Below are 21,257 nucleotides of genomic sequence, written 5' to 3'. Positions count from 1 at the left end.
TGTTCTCTATGGTGGGGGGCATCGAAGCCCCTCCACCGTGTCACGTCAGCGCCACGTGAGCACTGGGGGCATCGAAGCCTTTCTTCATAACGCACCGCTGTGGTTTAAAGCCGATTGGGTATGTATATATGTATATACACACACATATATATATGTATGTGTGTGTAGAGAGAGAAACACATAGCCCCACCACCACTTCCTTAGACGCACATCGTGGTGTGCACGGGGCATCGAAGCCCCATGGGTGCCCCCAATGGCGAGTTGTCTTAGTAATTATGACAATTTTAAATATGTGGTTTAGACCTTATATAATTCATGATGTAATAATCATGGAATAACGTTTACATTTTACAGGCATAAGGTTTTATGTACATAATTCATATTTTTGAATTACATATGTGCTGACAATCTAGTTTAATATAAAGATTAATTAAAGATTTGAAAGGTATCGGATACCCTGGCTCATAAGTTGCTATCCAACATCTTTAAACATTCTATACCTTTACACTAGTTGGTTGTTTCTGTGTATACCATCATGTTGGCTTATACGGTCATATACCATCGAAGTGACGTCCTATACGACTGTATGGCATACCACACAAGGTGGGCGTTTACAAATAGCATACATGCCCTATACGAGCGTATGGTCTAAAGAGAGAGATTGATTAGCATTTAGTAAAGCAAATAGCATCAATATTGGATTGTTGGATGGTATTCAACCTATCATTTGGAGTCTCATCGAGAGACGGTTGGATACCAACTTGTCTGCGTCTGGGAGACCCATGGGTTTTGCAGTTTGGTTATATAATGTTAATTTTCTCATGAAAAAGAAGTTATCGATCGAGACTATCGTTTTGACACCTACAATAAAATCTCTGTAAATTAATATGTTGAGACTAGGACATTATATTTAACTAGAGAGATATTATTATAGCGATAAGATAAATTAATTATTCATTAATTCAAATTGACGAGTAACTGAATCGATTTCAAAGATTAACCGATCAATTGGCTTCGATTTTAATTTATTATTATCAAAAACTAAACAAAAACCTGTGAAACAATGGGAGCGGCGCTCGTATTTTTCCGGCGAGTTGCCGGACCCTCGTTGTTGACTCAGGTGATGGTGAAGACGGGTTGAGGGAGAGGGGCAGGCATATGAGTGTAATTGTGATTTTGGGTTTCTAAAAATCAACGTTATGTGGTGTCACGTATGTAATGCACGATAAAAGATTATTGTATTGAATTCTTTATCTTATGTTGTAAATATAATTATCCTACTTGATTCTCACACACGTTAATTTAATTTGTACGTTAACTTTCTCTTACCATCGATAAAAAAAGCAAGAGAGCAAAACTGGAATTTGGAATTCATTATGTAGAATATTCTAAAGCAAGTATTGACATATTAATAAGGAACATTGGTTTTTATCGGTCTCAACTGTTGTATTTTGGTCGCTGCTAGTCCCAACTAACGAATTGGCAGCTGAAGGTCCCAATTTTTAACGTATTTGTTCCTAACGGTCCGCGACTAACAGAATTCTAACGTCGTTTGTTTCAGGTCGCCGGAAAACGTTTTTGTCTGGAAAACACACATTTCCCCCCGAAACTCAACAATTTTGTCCCAAACATCATGGTAACTTTGTAACGTACCTTTAGAAAACTTTTTATAGTATAAGCCCCAATTAATGAGGTCGCTAGAACCCTAGAACCATTGTCGGAATCAGTTGATGATGCTTAAGTGATGGTGGTTGGTTGGCGGCGAGTCAATTGGTGGTGGTGACGGTGTTCAGGTAATGTTTTCCGGCAAAAAAATTGACTTTCCCGACCAAAAACGTTTTTCCGGCGACTTGAAACTAACCACGTTAGAATTCTGTTAGCTGCGGACCGTTAGGAGCAAATACATTAAAAGTTGGGACCATTAGTGACCAATTCGTTAGTTAGGACCGACAATATCGGGACCCACAAAAACCAATTTTCCTATTAATAAAAACCGGTCTACCGCCTAACCAAAAGGCAAACCAGTGAACCTTCTCGCGTGACCCGAAAGCTTCTCTATTCTCTTTCTTCTTCACTTTCACATTCTCCAATCTCAAAACCCTAATTTCAATTCACCACCATCAAACCCTAATAATCACCCAATCAATCAATTAACCACCACCACCACCACCATGTCTTACACACCCAGATCTCCAAACCCTAACCAATCAGACGACGAACGCCGCCGTCTCTACAACCCATACAAAGACCTCAACATCCCATCACAAACCCTATACAAACTCCCAGCCGCACCTGAATACCTCTTCCAAGAAGAATCACTCGCTCAACGCCGCTCATGGGGCGAGAATCTCACCTACTACACCGGCATCGGCTACCTCGGCGGTTCAATCATCGGCTCAGCCAAAGGCTTACAACAAGGCGTCAAAGCCTTCGAACCGGCTGACTCGGTCAAGATTAAAGTCAACCGTTTGTTAAATTCTTCAGGAAAGTTTGGTGGTAAGTATGGAAACCACGCGGGGATAATTGGATTATTATATGCAGGTATGGAGAGCGGAATGGTTGCGGTGAGGGATACGGATGATATTATTAATAGTGTGGTGGCCGGGTTGGGGACGGGGGCGTTGTATAAGGCGGCGGCGGGACCGAGGTCTGCGGCGGTGGCGGGGGCGATTGGTGGGATTGCGGTGGGAGTTGCGGTTGCGGGGAAGCAGGTGTTGAAGAGGTATGTACCGATTTGAGGTGTCGGTGTACGCGTGAAATCAAGTTTTGATTTATTTTAAGGGGTTTAAAAATGAATTGAATTGTTTTGTAGTGGTTAATTATATTATTATTATTGAATTTGATGACTTGACGTATATTTTGTGGTACGGCAAAAGTTGCGTAATTTTGGCCTTGTACGACACTTGATGATTGTCGTAGCGTTTGGTGATATGAATAAATTCGTGTCGTCGTTGATATGAACGTTGTATTACGGTTTAATGTTAGCTTGTTTGCTTGGTTCTTGTTTGTTCATGTTAGTTGAAGTACCATTGATTAATAATGTTTGTGTCTTTTGCATTTGTGCTTGATTCTAAATTGGATCTTTTAGGGTATTGGGTTCGTATATTATGGCGTATTGCTACGCTAATAGCCTGTTAGGGTTGTCTAGATTTACACCTTTGGCATGGTTTAGGGGTTTGCTGTTTGCGTTCTGTTAATCTGATCTTTTTTGCCTGTGTTATCTTATTAGTCGCGTTCAGTACTGAAGTATGATAACCGTGTAATACACTTAGGCTCCTTCTTGTGGTCTGGCGCCTGGGGCGTTTTAGTTTAGTGCCAAATCACCAACTTTAGCAGCCGAACACTGTGCTGTGCAAAAAAAGGGCGCCATCCTTGTTCACCTTTTCTCGTTAGTATTAGCGCCCAAAGGGCTAAAATTGTCCCGGGGGGGGGGGGTCACTAACAACCAGTCACATCCTTCTGTTTTTTTGTTTCGTTTTTATATATTGTTAAATCTTAACGCGAATGTTAAAGGATGTGTTAGTTAACGTTTACTGCTTATGTGGCGTTGTAACTGTCTCTAGTTAAGCCTTCTATAGTTCTATATAGTGCTTGGTTGAAATAAAGATAGTTAGAAACAGATTGGGGTATATGTAGAGTTCAAGGTAGTTAGAAACAGAGTCACAGAGTTGGGTATATAACCACTTTACGCGTTATAGTTAGGTAAAGTGGGACAGGTTTTTATATGGTTATTGCAGTTCTGTGCTAAAATTTGGTCATGTATATCGTATTGAATGTTTCTGTATATCTTACATTGAAGATTCAGGGTCGGATCTACATTTTTTTCCGGGTTTTGGGGGGGGGGGGGGTTATAGAACTAGCATGTATGAAGTTATGGTCCATGTAAGTGACAACTTAACTAAAGACAGGACCAAGTTTAAAGTGGGAACCATGTTATATATTTGTGTCTTTTGTTTCGACTTCTTTATATTTGTCAAACACTATGCTGTTTTCATGTTTTTCGATTTAAATCGAGCCTTTGATTATAAGGCTAAGATTCAGTTGGCAATTATGAGGTTGGTTAGCTGTTACAAGTGCTAGGTAGTCAGTCATTCAAGTAAGTTGTAAAATTTTCAATCTTTGTAGATATTTTACTCGCCATGTAAGCTTCCATGTCATCAAGGTTGTTCCACTTCATGTTTATACATTTAAAAAAAATGAAAAACACTCTGACATGAATAACACACCAGCAAGCAAAAAAGCAAGAGCTCATTGTTGTGTCACTACTAGCCAGTGGGCTTTAACGAACCCATTTTTTAACAAGCTCGTGGTTTAACTAAAAAAACTGTGATTGGTTGGTTTGGTTTGTACTGCACCTCTTTTCTTCTATTCAGCGCTTATGTGGTAGCGCTCTCTACTTTGGCGTCCATTTTTTTAACAAGTGCGACGTGTTTTGTCATTGGTTTTTTTTATTAACAAGCTGCTGAGGTGGAGTGGGCGCTAGCCCACAACACCCGGTCTAACACGGTATTGATATAAGTTGTCATTAATCACATCATGTTATGCTTATATTAGAAACTTATGGACCATGCACACAATAACACACCAACCAAAAATTAATTAGATCTAATCATCAAGACTATTCAACCTTTTTTTTCATATTTATTAAACGATTTGCATCAAACGATTTACAACGAAAGTCCCATCATTTTTTTCCTAACTTTTCAATCTATGAATTTAAATTTATTTTTTAGAACTTATGATGGAATGAGTAGAAATTGAAAATGATACATGTCATCCCAAAATCAGAACTGTTCAGTGTTTTGTACACATCAATCGTTTTCCTTTGAACCTTTGAAGAATGACTGATTTATAGCATCTTCCTTAAAATATCTAAAATGTCTTTTCAACTTTATATTTCTGTATGAAAATCAATACCTTAATCAACCAGCACACCATGTTTATTAATTTAAAAACCAGCAGAGCATGTTAGTTTGGTTGACATGGCATCAATGGGTTTAACATGCCATGTTTCCATAAACAATGATTAGTATGTGATTTAGTACCTTTATTAATTAGGTGGGTGATGCTATACCCGAATATACATTAGCAACTGCCACATTATATAAATCCGTCGTATAAGATTTATATAACTTATGCAAACCATTGATCTGTAATATAATGCTTGACTCACATCAGTCAATTTTCAGTAATGTTTTATGGGTACGTACATATAAGAACTTGTAATGGCCCGTAGATGAGATTGCATGATCTGTATATTTTTTGTTAACATGTCACATCATACGTGTTGTTTAAGTTCTAACACGGTACACTACCGTCACATAAGCCAATTTTTAGTTAGGTTATATGGGTTTGTATAAGATGATAAGATTATACATGCCTATAGTTATATAACTTGTCACATCATACGTTTCGTCTAACTTCCAGCATAATACACTGCTATCACATTAGTAAACTTTCAGTAAAGTTATACAATCACGCTAACGCTACACACAACCAAAACCGAGCTCTGAGCTCATGTTTTCATGCCTCAGAAACCAGACGTCCTCCCTTTATACATATTTTGCAACAAATATTTCTTGCTTTAATAAGCCATGACAGTCATTGCCTCTGGATTTCCCCTGTAGCCCCCTTCTGCCTTTGAATGCTTTTAGCCATTCTGCACCAGTAGCACCTAATGAAACAAAATACGCATGCAGTTTGTTAACATCTTATCTTTTTTATTCGTTGACAAACTATTAAATGTGATTGCTTTTATACTCGATTGATTCGGAGTATGTTTATATAAAAAAGTTATCAACTAGAAACAGGTCAAATGGGTTTAAAGTCATACAAATTGTTTTGTTCAAAACTAGATTACTAGTTACTACTAAGTAAGGGTGGCAAACCCAACCCAAATGGATTGTTTTGGATCAAGATGGATAAACTTTAAAAGTAGAATGAGTTATGATGGATCATAAAAATTCTTCAAATGGGTCAGGATGGGTTGGAAATATACAAGTGAGTTTCATTTATAGGTTAAAATGGGTCAAAACAAAATATCCAAGTTATCCAAAATTTATCTAATTCAAAATACCCAAACTATCACGTGCGAAAAAAAACTCATCCGAAATCCAAAAAAACGATCAAAACGAAACAAAAACCCCGAACCGACTAAAACAAAACAAAAAGGCAAAATGAACCGAAATAGAAAAACGACCAAAACGAAACACAAAAAACCGGAATGAAATCGAAAAACTGACCAAAACGAAACAAAAAAGCGAAATGCAACCGAAAAGCTAACCAAAACTAAACAAAAACACCGAATCGACCGAACCGAAACAAAACTGAATCGAAATAGAATAACGAAGAAAACGAAACAAAAAAACCGATATGAAACCGAAAAGTTGACCAAAACGAAACAAAAAAAAAGCAACATGCAAATGAAAAGCTGACCAAAACAAAACAAAAACACCGAACCGGCCAAAACGAAACAAAAAAACCGAAACGAAACTGAACTGAAATAGAAAAACGACCAAAACGAAACAAAAAAACTAAAACGAAACTAAACCGAAATAAAAAACGACCAAAACGAAACAAAAAAAAAGCGAAATGCAACTGAAAAGTTGACCAAAACAAAACAAAAACACTAAACGACCAAAACGAAACAAAAAAAAAAACGAAACGAAACTGAACTGAAATAGAAAAAAGACCGAAACAAAACTGAATTAGAATAGAAAAACGACCGAAACGAAACAAAAAAACCGAATTGAAACTGAAAAACTGACCAAAAGGAAACATAAAAAATCTAAATGCAATTTAAAAACCGGATCAAAACGAATAAAAAACACCGAACCGACCAAAACGAAACAAAAAGCCTGAAACGAAACTCAACGGAAATAGAAAAACGACCAAAACGATACAAAAAAACCGATATGACACCGAAAAACTGACCAAAACGAAACAATGAAAAGCGAAATGCAATCAAAAAGCTTACCAAAACGAAACAAAAAAACTGAAACGTAACCGATCAAAATAAAACAAAATGGATCAAAACGAAACAAAAAAAACGAAATGAAACCGAAAAAACTGACTAAAACAAAACTGAAAGCGAAAAAAACTGAGAAATCGAAACCGAAATCATTGAAACCAAGCAAATACCGAAACCGACCGAAATGAAAAAAAAACAAAATCGAACCGGAAAAAAACCCCGAAAAACTCGAACCTGAACTGGTACAAAACGTGTGTGTGTGTGTGGTTTTTTTTTATGCACGAGGATTGGGGGGGGGGGGGCATTTTAGTTATTTTACATTTTGCGTTTTTTATTTATATTTTGAGTTATTATTTTTTAATAGTTATTTTAAATATTTTTTTGAGGGGTTTTTAAAACTCTTTGTATGTCAATCTTAACTTGGGTCAAGATGAGTTAGCTTTACTCATCTTAACCCATATCCATCCTAACCCTCTATTTTAAAAATCCATCCTGACCCCATACCCATCCTAACCCATCACCCAAATCCAACCCAACCCAACCCAACCCACTCACATTGCCACCTCTACTACTAAGCATCATACTAAAGTTACCCATTTGAACCTTACCTAACTCAACCCATTCGGCAGAAAGGAACCGAACGTTCACTTTCGTTTAATTATATTTAGTGAACAAAGAAACATGAACAATTTTTTTTTTTTGCAATTTAGTTAAACAAACAAACATCAATATGTGTCTCGCTCTTTCATTTATGTTCGTGAACGTTTGCTTATTTACATATTCATTAAAAATATTGTAGGCCCATTACAATTTAATTTAGTTTTATCAAATTTAAAATATTACCAGTTACATTTAGTCTAGTTTTATCAATTTTTTGTCCAATATACTGAAGCTCATGTATACTTTTCATTAGTGTTCACTCGGTTATGCTTGTGTTTGTTCATCTATGCTCAGTTATGTTAGTTTACATTCGTAAAATGTTTGTTTATACAATTAATTAACGAACGGTATAAATGAACACGAACACGTTCATTTTCTTAAATTCAAAAAGAGTGTACACAAACAAGAAATTTCTTTCGTTTTACTGTTCATGTTTGGTTGTTTTTTTAGTTAAAGTTAAACAAATGAACATGACAATGACCCGTTCAATTCATTTACAAGCCTATCTAAATGGGTTAATTTGGGTGTGTTTTATCAACGGAAGGTAAAAAAAAGTTTATCATGAAAAATAATAACCATTGAAATAACATAGTTTTCCTAAATCATATTCTACATACATAATATTCAAAATAACTTTCAAAAAATATTTTAGTTGGAACACAAGTGTCCTAAAATTATCTATTTTGACCCAAAATTGTCATCTCTAGTGAGAACTGTTCAGACTTCATAATCAGCTGGTTTTTAAGGTGTTCTCTCTCGCTTTCGTGGCTAAAATCTTTATCAGCATCCTGCATAAATCTAGTTATGACCGGGACATATAGTCCATTACCGGTCAGCACTCCATGAAACCTATGAGTTTATATCAAGTTACATTGTGGTTGTATTTTATCTAAATATGAGGAATATTATTTCCAAACTTCATATACGTACGAATATAATCGTTAGTCCATGAAGTGTTGCATTGAGGAACTTTTCGAAGAGCTAATGCTGCAGCCTGCAAAGAATATCAGAATCCAAAATAAAAGGACTACATACAAACTAACAGAGTTAATCATCCGTTAGTCTGAAGCTTACGTGGCACGCCTAGTTGTCAATAAACTTCTATGTGACAGCATTACGTGGCATTAATCATATGCATTTTTTAAGAAATTGGTTTTAAATAATCCCAACTATGCTCTGTTGGCAAATAACAACTAAATGTGTATTTATATCCAACAGCCGCTAAGCCTGCCACATAAGCAACAAACTAACGGAGTTAACTATTTGTTAGTTGTGGACTGTTGGAAAAAAATAGTTCTTTAGTTGGGACTGCCACCAGCCAAGTGTAAAGTTGTGACTGTTATTTGCCATAGTTGAGATTATTTAAAGAGACCAATTTTCCAAACAGTTAAAATAAAATAATAATAAAAAACAAAAATAGATGTGGCAAGATGAGCAGGCGTGGTAACTATTTCAGATTAATGGCTTAAACGCTTAATGCGTTACGAAAACAATATTATGTTAACAGTATCTATATTTTAGAATAGAAAAATTTATGAAATATCAACTTTCAACCTTTTGCAATCACTTGTTGCAGTTATAAGCTTAGTTCCTCATACTACAATTTCATCATCATCATCATCATCATCATCATCATCATCATCATCATCGTACTCAGTATATCCCACCAATAGCAAAGCTATAGTAGGGTCTGAGGAGGGTAAGATGTAGACAGCCTTACCTCTACCCCATAAGGATAGAGAGACTGCTTCCAGTGAGACCCCCGGCTCGATAGTAGTTTTGCATCAAGCCTTGGACATAAGGCACATAGCACTCAATCATCGGGACACCGGCTGATCGGTGCATGTACCCTTGTCTTTCGGCTATCAACGCCACTACATGATGCCTGATTAACCGTCCGTCACTTTTAACGTTATTTTCACGAAATTAGTAAAATAACGTCAAAATTAGTGCAATTTCACTTTTGCCCACCCGAGGGTTCACACATATATACATCATATGTGCGCACCGCAAGCAGGGCTTCCTCATACTACAATTTGACCATTTTAAACACTCCACATCACTACAAGTTATGTGTTCTGGTCAAATATATGCAGAGATGTATTACTTAGAATTTAGCCTGTAGGCGAAACCAAAAGCTCAGTGAACAGTTTGTTTATGTTCGTTTATTTAATAAACGAAAGGACATGAACATATGTCTCATTTGTTCATTTATGTTTGTGAACGTTCGTTCATTTAAATTTGTTTATGTTTGTTCATTTACGTTTATTTATATTCTATAGTATACGTTTGTTTATGTATGTTAGTTTACCTTAGTTAATATATTCATTTTGGAACTTTTTTGGCCTGTTACAACTTAGTCTAGTATTACTAAATTTTTTAGGCCCGAGACTTTGTTCTTCCCATTACTTTTAACTAGCTTTAGCTCAATTATGTTCATTCATCTATATAATTATGTTAGTTCGTTTAGGACCGTGAATCGTTTGTAATGAAGAATACACCTCAAGGCCTAAATTGGAGGAGGGAGAGGTGTAAGTACCGAGTTTACGCGAAAGAAATTAAAACTCAAACTCTAAGTTAGAACAAAAACTTAAAACTTAAATCCAGCTTAACCAAGATTTATTTTAAGACAGTAATCTTCAAGGATCTTCAACTAATTATTAAGTTAGCTAGCTCAACACTGTTATTTATGTACAAAAAAATTTATAATATGGTAATAATGGTATTAATTATATCAAGCTGGATTTGTCTTTATGTAAGTATATATACAGAAAGGTATGGAATATAAAACAACACAAGCTAATTAAGTTTTACATAGAGTATTTTAATTAAACCTTTTTATTAAATATTGTACTTAAAAATAAAACAGCGTCAACTATCCAACAATATATGCCAATTTAAATGGTTAATTTATATAATGCAAAAATAGTTTATGAAATGGGCCAATTTAAAGGATTTGATTTATATATGATAGTAATATTTTAAGGTGTATTGGTTTTTATTAATACCAACTATTATCTTTTGGTCGTTGCCGATTCTAATTAATGAATTGACACATAATGATCTTACTTTTTATCATATTTGTTCTCAACGATCCGTGACTAACAGAATGCTAACGCCATTAGTTGCAGGTCGCCGGAGAAACACTTTTGCCTGAAAAAGTCATATTTTTTTGCCGGGAAATTTAACCTGAACACCAACTAAACGCTACCACCACCAACCAACCACCACCAATTGAGCACCACCAATCGATTCCGATGATGGTTCTAGGGGCCCGATGACCTCAATAATTAGGGATTTCACTAGAAAAAGGTTACTAAAATTTCGATATAAGGTTACAAAGATGTTTGGAACGAAAATGTTGAACTTTTTGGGAAAAATGTGAGTTTTCTGGTCAAAAATGTTTTTCTGATGACCTGCAATTAACGATGTCAGTATTTTTTTAGTTGAATACCGTTGGGGATAAATGTGATAAAAAGTGGGATCGTTATCAGTCAATTCGTTAGTTAAGACCGACAACAATCAAAAGATGATACCTGAGACTAATAAAAACGAACACACTATATTTTATTATTTTAATGAAATGAGACAAAATATAGGTTCAGAAACTTCGGCATTTACCAATAAACACTATCAAGTTGTCATGCAACTTTTGAATTTAAAATACAATTGCCACCTCATTATAATCCACCCAATTTGACTTAAAACTTTAGTTTATAGTTTTTGACCCATTATATATCTTTAAACTTTCCATTGTCACAATATAACACATCTTTGAAGTGATTGCTTTGTTATATTTGCAACTATGGAGAAATACAGATCTCAGTCGTGTCGGGTTGATGGGTTAACAGATAGCGATGAAGTATTTTCTAGCAACATGAAGAACTTGAGGAGTTACACGACGGGGCCGAGACTTAGAGAAACCGAGCTCAAAATATAGGGAGTCGCAAAGGAAGAAGAGGGTTGCGGGCTATAAAGTTTACTCGGTGGAGAGTAAAATGAAGGGGTCTTTTAAGAAGAGTTTCGGGTGGGTTAAACAACTTCTATATGGCTATAGGTGAATTCGTCAATCTCGATGGTTGTTTCGTTCTTGTATGGTTCGAAAGAAAGACTCGAACATTGTGATCTTGTGTGATAATGCATAGTTTCTTTTTCTTGTTTTTTGCAATGATTTGTGATGTTTTATGATGAAAAGACGCGTTATCATAATATTTGAAACCCGAAATTTGATTTCATAGCAACATATGCCATGATGAGTTTAGTTAACTTCATGAGAAGGCGTTTATCGGGTATAGCTTTTCATTAAGGTGTATTGGTTTTTATTAATCCAAACTAGCGTCTTTTGGTTGCTGATGGTCCCAACAAACGAATTGGGTGCTGGCGTTCCTAACTTTTAACGTATTTGTTCCCAATGGTCCGCGACTAAGAATCCTAACGCTGTTGGTTGCAGGTCGGCGGAAAACCATTTTGGCCGGAAAACTCACATTTTGTTTTCCGGAAAACTCAATAGTTTCGTCCCAAGCATCTTTTTAACTTTGTATCGGACCTTTAGAAACCTTTTTCTAGTAAAAGCCCCAATATTATAGGTGGCCGGAACACCCTAAAACCATCGTTGGAATTGGTTGGTGGTGCTCAAGTGGTGGCGTTTGGTTGATGGTGAGACAATTGGTGATGGTGGCGGTGTTCAGGTGGTGTTTTTCGGAAAAGAATGTGATTCTTTCGGCAAAAAATGTTTTTCCGGCGACCTACAACTAACGGCGTTAGGATTCTGTTAGTCGCGGATCGTTGGGAACACGTATGTTAAAAGCTGGGACTGTCAGCACCCAATTCGTTAGTTGGGACCGATAACGACCAAAATGCGATAGTTGAGATTAATAAAAACCAATATACATTTCTTTAAACATATCATTTTAAATGGGTTTGGTGACCTATATGGGGTGTCGGTTTCTAAACGAAAAGAAACACGATATACTTTTGACACTTGACACGAAATTTGGTAAGGGTCGACAATTCAACATGTCTATCTTCGTTCAATAAACATGTATGTGTTTAGGTTGGACTATGTCAAACGGGTCAATACAAAACTAATTTCAAGTATAAAATCGCAAAAACTGCATGACATGATAAAATAGAAGAGTCATTGCCCGACCCATTGCTACTAAACAGGTCAACCGTCCCCTGTAAAAAAATAGTATTGTATACATGTTAAAATCCCGACCGACCTATGGAAATTTGACACCGACCCCTAGAATAATTTTCTGGTCCCACCACTGTATTTAGAGTTATTCTTATTTCTAAACCTAGGCTTTTATAATCAATCCACATAAAATAAAATAAAATAAAATATGGAGGAAACAAAAAATGATAAGTAACACAACAAAAAAACATACAAAATTACAAAGTTAATATCCACAACATATCATATAATCTCAACATTCATGATTGTAATTGCATCAACTGAGGCCTTCACTTTAAAAAAAAAACAAATTTACATCCAAACCCTTTTCCATTATGATTCAAACCGCAGACCCTCAATACCCTTGAGAGTTGACTCAAGGATCTTAATGTTACTTGACCGCTTTTGGTCTGAAGATACAACCGGTGAGCTCCTTCGACCAGTGCTTCCGGCCCTGCGAAGGGCACCAGCGCTTGCATCTGTGGCCCGCCCGAACGATGGCTCGGGTTCACGGCTGCTAGACACACCGAGCCGCCTTGAGGATCCACTTGATTGCAGGATATTATTATTCGATAACTGCATAGCGTTTGTATGTATTTGTTTGATAATGGGTTAGATAGATGAAATATTTATTAAAATATGGTTACTTGATAACTGCATACCTCTCGGCTCAATGACGGATCAGTGCCAGCTGGATTTTTCTGTTTGGATAAATTCCCGGAATTAACAGGCATCCCGATGTTTCTAGGCCGAGAGGGATTTGTAGGGGACCAACCGAGGAGCCTACCTTCTTCAGCACCTGCAGGATACCAACAATCTTTAGAGTTTGATTTCGACAAATAATCACGATAAGGGTATTTTCGTCATTTTACAGACCATGTGGGGCCAAAAGGGTAACCAAACAGTAGAAGTTGGGACGACTAGTGTAACTAACAAAGTTAAGGGAGCAAAGCCATAGCTTTTGGTGAGGGCAAAATTGTAACTAACTTGAGACTTGAATTAAAGATTTAGCTTATTATAATAATGCATTTGAAGAGGTAGTAAATGCTCGACCGTACAACTCACCTGATGGCCTATTTGGTTTGGCAGCCACAGGAGGGATACCAGAACTAGTTCCAGCACCAGTAGCCTGACAAGAATACGGTTATTCAATATAATGGCTATTCAAACAACAACAATAATAATAATTTCAATTATAACGGACTTCCTCAACACATGAGCGACAAACTTACAAGAGCATGGGGCGGAGGATTTGCAAGTTGTGATTGCTGATACTTCAAAATAGTCCAATCAAAGACATAGTCAAACTGAAAACCTGCAGAAATAAATATATAAATCGAATCATCGAAAACAAATCAGATGTTGAATAATTTTGATAATTGAAGAATTTAATGAATAAAATGACCAAAAATAACATCTTATATAAAAATGGAAATGAAATAAGAGTAGAAACTTCTACATTATATATATATTAATTGGTAACTTTCCGTTATCTCACATATGCCCACTGTTCATAACATTTATTATTTTTTGATTGTACTGTTAGTATCAGCAAATGAGTTGAGCCAGTTAACTTCTTACAGGTGTGCAAACCAGTACGAATTTCAAAGTGGCAGTTACAACAGGTTACAAAATTCCTGCTATGATACCGGCAGAACTCCGACCATCGGAGATGTCGACAACCACCACTATGCAACACTCATCCATTCGCTTCTTCCTCCCATACAGGCCTCACTTTCGGTTCTAAACAGAGGCCCGTCGCAGCAGCAACACCATGATGGCAGTTCCGGTCACTTGGTTCCGATGGCCACTACAACAGATCTAGAGACGATGACGATGGTGACATGGTGTTGGTGATGGTTCACGACGACAGAGAGAATTAGGACACCCTTTCGGTTTCCAGATGGGGTTCTTTGCTAACCAGCCTGCGGCTCCATACAAAAGACACAGGTAGCGATGGATGGTCAGTGTTATTGGAGCGATGGATGGTAAGTGTCATTGGTGTTAGTTGTTGAGGCAGTGAATTGAAGAAGATGAAGGGTGCGTCCAATAATAATAATAATAATTATAATGATATTTTTCCAAGGTTTGTGATAAATCAATTAGAATTTTAAGATCTAAATCTTTATTGAAGTAAAATTTAAACCAGATATAGTTAAATCCCTTAATGGTAACTTACAAAAAACTGTAGTCATATTGTCTAATTATGGATATGTATGATTTGGAACACATTGGCGGTCGAAGTGTCGTCGGCCGTCGCTATAAAAGGCTAATAATCGTTAACGAGGCGCAGAAGAGGTGACATTGAATGCAGCGAGACGTCAAGGAACCAAGCAAAACAATTTGAATCAGATGACACAAACTGTAACTGATGTAAGTAACTATTTAAAATTCGTTAGACCCGCCGCGAAGCACGGGATCGTTTACTAGTTTATGTTAAAAAGATAAGGTAGATAAAGTTTATGTTATCACTAGCAAAACAGTTTTGCTGCAGCTGGTATAAACAACTGATTATCCAAAAATGGTTATTTAATCCCTAAGTAAATAGATAAATCAGAAGCAGAATCTGTTTATCCCAGTATCAAGAGTAATTCAGATATTTTAACTACGAAACACGAAGTAAAACAAAATAGTAAGTATAGTGGAGCAACTAACCTTCACGAATGAAAAGATCACGAAAGATCCTCTTCAAATAAGCATAATCCGGTTTATCTTCAAACCTTAACGAACGACAATAATGGAAATAGGATGCAAATTCTGTAGGGTAGCCGCGGCACAGAGACTGCAAAAAAAAAAAAAAAACTTAGTAAAGTTCACGTGACAAAAAGTAATTGGCAGCCGAAAACTTCATGAAACAAAATAATAAAATTAGTTACCTCAATAGAGGTGGAAACCTTCTTTTCACTGATTCTTTCATATTTCTGTTTCTTGTTTCCCGCTTTTAGTCCTTGCCATGGAAGACTAAAAAGTACAAAATATGTAGTCACGGTCAATAATATTATGATTATGCATCCATAACTAAATACAAAAAAGTATCAAATTGGGTTAAATATGTTTACCTTCCTCTTAAGAAGTACATGAGAACGTAACCAAGTGATTCCAAATCATCTCTTCTGCTTTGTTCTAAGTAATAGAGACATTAAAAATGTTAGAATGATATAATGCTGTTTAATATGTTTTAAATTAATTTGATGCTTACCGATTCCAAGGTGAGTATTCATGCTAGCATACCTTGCTGTCCCTGTCAAATTCTTGTTCTCTCTGTATATTTTACATAAAAAAGTGCATGATATCTTATGCTTGGAATAATAAAGGCAATGACATAATGACTCCATTGGTGGCAAAATCATAAAAATACGTAAATTTTATCTACGTGTTGAAACGGATCAACCCGCAAACACTTTTTGTCTTGTAAATAACTAATGTAGTAGGTAACCATATATGATTACAAGGTCAAGAAATATATTTATACAGTAATAATCTAGTTTTTTAAATAAAGCAATCTAATAAATTTTGTATTTCAAAAAAATATATCTCGTCTCTACATATATCAAAAGGGGTAGGTTGAGTACCATGTAATAAGGGCCAAGTTGGGTTGGCCAGTCAAAACCTTTTTATAAACTTTCTTATAAACAATTTTTGTATTATATAAGATAACATAAAAACTATACCATTAAATCAAAATCTAATTTTTTAAACAAAGAAGTTACCTATAAGGAATGTGATTATGAGTAGTAGAGTCCCTATATTTCTTGGCTAGCCCAAAATCAATAGCATACACCTGTAATGTGTAGGTATATATAAAAAAAGTAATAGATATTAGAGCGAAATATGCAATACATATAATGCAATACACAAAATAATAAATGATAGAGCAGAACCTGATTAGCACGCCTGCCTAAACCCATAAGGAAGTTATCCGGTTTAATATCCCGGTGCAGAAATGATTTAATGTGAATAAACTCAACACGATTTATCTGCAGCAAGTATGATCAAGTTAATAAAAAAGTAAATATGAAATAGTAAAATAATCAAATATATTACAAGGTGTACCATTTGATCAGCAAGCATAAGAACGGTTTTCAAAGACAACTTCCTGCTACAGAAATTAAACAAATCCTCGAGACTCGGGCCCAATAAATCCATCACCAGAACATTGTAATCTCCTTCGACTCCGTACCATCTCACATTCGGGATTCCAGCTGGCAAATTGGCAACACAAATAGCAGTAAGTAACTAAGTATAACCGAAACATTATCAAGATGGTGGTAAATGGGTGGTAGAGCAGGCTCAGTAACGGTTAAATTTTGACCCATTTTACAGTAACGGTAAGAGACTTAAGCATTATTATACATGTTGGGTGACTTTAACACATTTGACTCGTTCTCTTTTTGCTAAATTTTTTTATTTGAGCCGTTAGAAATAAACCACAACCCAAATTGGCCCGTTTATAAGTAAATGAGGCAAAATTAACGCATCTATATTCTCATAACATACTTCCTCCTTGTAGTATCTTGTACAATCTTGATTCATATTGCAATTGTGGATGCTTTGTTTTGGCACTTTCCTGAAAAAAAAACAGAATAAAACAATTAAGTTAAAGAAAATCAAAACCCTTAAATAAACTGTAATAACGGAAGTCCATAAATGAAAGATTACTAACGATCTTGTACTAACTATAAATGGAAACAAAATCAGTATGCACGTGCGGGTAACAAACCAATTAACATAATTAGTAAAGAACAAACACAAATCTAGTATAATGTTCCAACTCAAATATGCACGTGAGGTTAATAGTTTGGTTATGCGAACACTAATAACCGTTAACTTCATTGCGAATATTAACGAGGTATCATATCCATATACGTACACAAAATATACATGTATGTACACATAGTCTCTATTTCCAATATATCAATATGCCATACAACACATGAACTTTATTCTACTCTAAATTTATAAATACGCAAAGTGCATACACGGGTTTTAGAATAACTTCCATGCATACATGCTATACGTCGCAGTATCGCACAACCCATTGGCGACAACCTTCCAAATTTCATGGATTTCGTTATTTGTGGAAAACATTTACAAATAACAAAACTAATTATCATGTTCTACACTTCTACCAAGTTTTTCATCAAGCCCGATGAACCCCATCAAACAAACTGTTCAATCATGCATAACCGTTTATACATCGTGAAACTTTTCTATTACTTTAAAATTACCCTGCTTGACAATTGTTAATACATCATGAAACATTTCTATGCTTATTACATTGCATATATTGACAAGATATATAAAAATATCGATATAACACAAAATATACATGTGTGCAGATATATTTAGTATGCATATATCGTCTTTTTTGCCAATAAAAATATCAATTATTCGATTAAAACTTTAACTTAATTGCACCGGCAAAACAGCAGGTTGCGACAATTTTCAAATACGCAAAGTCCATAAATGTGTTTTAGAATATTCCCATGCATACGTGCTAATACCTCTCACAGTCTATTCGCTGCAACTTTCCAAGTTTTGCAGATTTCATAACTCTTAGTAAACGTTTACAAATAATGATAATAATAACCCCACTTATTACCAAGCCTGATGAATCCCAACAAACAAACTGTTTAACCATGCATAACAATTTACACATCCTGATAATCTAAAACTTTTCTATTACTTTGAGATTACCCTAATTTAACTATACATCACATGGGTTACACACATCCCTATAAGTATCTACATTTCCAGCTATGATTATTATGCAATTTATAACTACACTATAATTAATATTTCTTATTCAAGTTTAATTATTTTGACCCAAACACTCAAAAACACCTACTAAATGTAAAGCTTAAATTAGTGAAAAAACTAGGAGTGCAAATGAGCTAAACCACTCACGAGTCAATAAAAAGCTCAAAACGAGCCGAGATTTTTAGAGCTCGAGCCTCAAACGAATCTCATTTAGTTATCGAGCCTAAGCTCAAGCCTTGCACAGGAAGTTCATCTAGGGTCGTCGAGCCTTGTGTGTTTTTAAGTTTGACCTCTTTTAGACTTCTATGTATTGGTTTTACATTACCGAGTTGAGCCCGATCTGAGATTTGGCTCACTTATGGTACTACATGACCTCAAGCCGGCTCATTTAATGTTCACTCATATAAAAATAATTGAAAACATATATAAATTAATTAATAAACAATATACGAGCCGAGCCCTAGCCGAGCTCGAGCTTTAAAAAAAGAACTTGAAACAAGCCGAGCTGGAGGTCAAGCTCTCGTAAGTCAAAACAGGCCGAGCTCGAGCCTGGTTGAGCTAGGGCTCGGCTCTCTGTACAACCCTATATGTATTATAACCCAATAATAGCAATTAATCAAACACATTAAAGCACCAATTAAGAAACAATTAAGTAACCAAACCAAATTACCAATTTTTATATATTTTGAGCCGAGCCGAGCTCGAGCTTTATACAAAATGCTCATTCCGAGCCCGAGCCTAAAATACAACTTGTCTAGTTATCGAGCCCAAACTCAAGCCTTGTAAGGGAAGCTCGTTTAGGCTCGTCAAGCCTCAAATGAGCCTTGTATATTTTTAAGTTTAATAAATAATAAGTCGAGCCATAGCTTAAAAGAACAACTCACGAGACAAGCTCGAGCTTTGTAAAAAAAAAATTAAAACAGGCCGAGCTCAAGCTCAAGCTTAAGCTTTCGTAAATCAAAACGAGCCCTAGAAAAAACCCTAAATGCATAACTGATAACCCAATAACAGCAATTAATCAAACACATTAAATCACAAACTATGAAACAATAATTAAGTAACGAAATTAGTAATCTTTATATTTAATATACATATATATATATATATATACTCACAAGCTTGATTGCAACTTCTTCATTGGTCTGAATATTAGTACCTGCAAAAGTAACCAAATTTACACCAATTAATTACTAATTAATAATAATTATTATTATTATAATTAATCAATTAATAAAAGTAAACAAACCAAGATAGATCTCTCCAAATGAGCCACTGCCGATCTTTTTCCCTAATCGAAACTTATTCGCTACATGCGGCTCCATCATAACACAATTATTATAATTATAATATTAATTAAAACCCTAATTAAACACAAACTGTAATTGATTGATCGATCGATCGATCGATGTGACACGTCAGCTAGCACCGACGGCTGCCATGAAGAAATAGTAAATTTGAAACGACGTCGGTGAATGAATCAATTAATTAAAAGGAAGAAGAAGAAGAATGGAGGTATCGTGATGACGTCACACACTCAGTCCCACACACATGATGATGATGATGATGATGATGGGGATGAGACTTGTTCTCATTCTCTTGTATTTTGTGTGAACCAAGACTACGGCCTTTTTTTTTTATTTTTATTATCTTTTACCCGCGTGTTGCGCGGAAAACTCTGTCGGTGAAACTCGGGTGTCGCAACAGCGAGTCAACGTGAATTTAGTCAATATTAGCTATATTTGTTATGATGTACTAAAATAAATTGAAAATAAAAAATAAATATTAAAATTGAGGTAGGCCAATGGGTGACGTCGGTTGTTCCCGGAAGACAACATCGAGTCAACGCGAATCTAGTCGGTAATTGCTACATTTGTTATGTTATTGGAACTAAAACAAAATGAAAACATAACAAAATAGAGGTGAGCCAATGGGGTGACTTCAGTCGGTCCCAGACGCTGAGGCAATGACTCAATGACACTCGTATAACATATTATAATTTTTTTATTAACATATTTAAAACAATGTTTATTCGGTCGGTAAACCCGGACGTTTGTGAAACCCGATCGTTGCAGCTGCGAGTCAACTCATATTCGCGCTGTGGCGGTGAGTCGGTAAAAGTGTAAAACCGGGGCGTTGCTAAAAATCCGAGCTTTACGGCGGTGGGTCAACGCGAATTTTGTCGATTTCGTTTACACTACGTCACCAAAACTAAAATAAAGTTTGGTAAAACCCGAGCATTGTCGGTATTGGACGTTGCGCGGCGATTTTTGATTACCTCATGCTTTTGTTGCGTCGGAAAAGTCGGTAACATATAAACAAATAAAATATTCTAAAACGATATTTATTCATTTGGTAAAACTTTGATGTTTTGAGAGTTGGATTTATAATAGTCTGTTTTATTAATACTTTAAAATTATACTTATGTTAATCAAAACATGTTCTAAAACAGGTTGATAATGATCCTTCCATGAATGATACTCAGTATACTTGGAATAATCACATGAATAGTTGCATTGACGGTTATCTTCAGTCTAAAATCTGTATTGATAGTTACACTGTAAGTGGTAGTGACAATTCCAGTCACAATTACATTTCTAGTTCCATTTGTGGTGAAAGTGAATGACACAAATGAAAAAAAAAAGGTTAAGAAAATTTTTTCTTTAACAGATGATCGAACCAGGGACAAAGGGG

At 35.6% G+C, this 21,257-nt stretch overlaps 1 protein-coding gene and 1 pseudogene across 1 annotated transcript; one reads left to right on the top strand and one right to left on the bottom strand.

Moving 5' to 3' along the window:
• Positions 1-2,163: 2,163 nt before the first annotated feature.
• Positions 2,164-3,008, top strand: LOC143617589 (mitochondrial import inner membrane translocase subunit TIM23-2 pseudogene; annotated as a pseudogene).
• Positions 3,009-12,940: 9,932 nt separating this feature from the next.
• On the bottom strand, positions 12,941-20,124 carry LOC143617583 (casein kinase 1-like protein 2). Its single transcript, XM_077090097.1, has 14 exons — positions 19,813-20,124; positions 19,682-19,722; positions 17,304-17,373; positions 16,860-17,008; positions 16,688-16,783; positions 16,517-16,587; positions 16,006-16,067; positions 15,866-15,929; positions 15,683-15,767; positions 15,462-15,588; positions 14,039-14,121; positions 13,872-13,935; positions 13,469-13,605; positions 12,941-13,382 (listed from the first exon to the last, which is right to left on the bottom strand). Exons 1-14 carry the CDS (start codon positions 19,889-19,891, stop codon positions 13,140-13,142), a joined length of 1,371 nt encoding a protein of 456 aa, XP_076946212.1. The 5' UTR covers positions 19,892-20,124; the 3' UTR covers positions 12,941-13,139.
• Positions 20,125-21,257: the final 1,133 nt, after the last annotated feature.

Source organism: Bidens hawaiensis, unplaced genomic scaffold, assembly GCF_021521415.1.
Source record: "Bidens hawaiensis isolate Kalapana, Puna unplaced genomic scaffold, B.hawaiensis_p1.1 tig00055756_1, whole genome shotgun sequence".
In the NCBI taxonomy this organism is placed as follows: domain Eukaryota; kingdom Viridiplantae; phylum Streptophyta; class Magnoliopsida; order Asterales; family Asteraceae; genus Bidens; species Bidens hawaiensis.
Note: the sequence above shows the minus strand (reverse complement) of the source record. Positions and strands in the feature narration are given on the sequence as shown.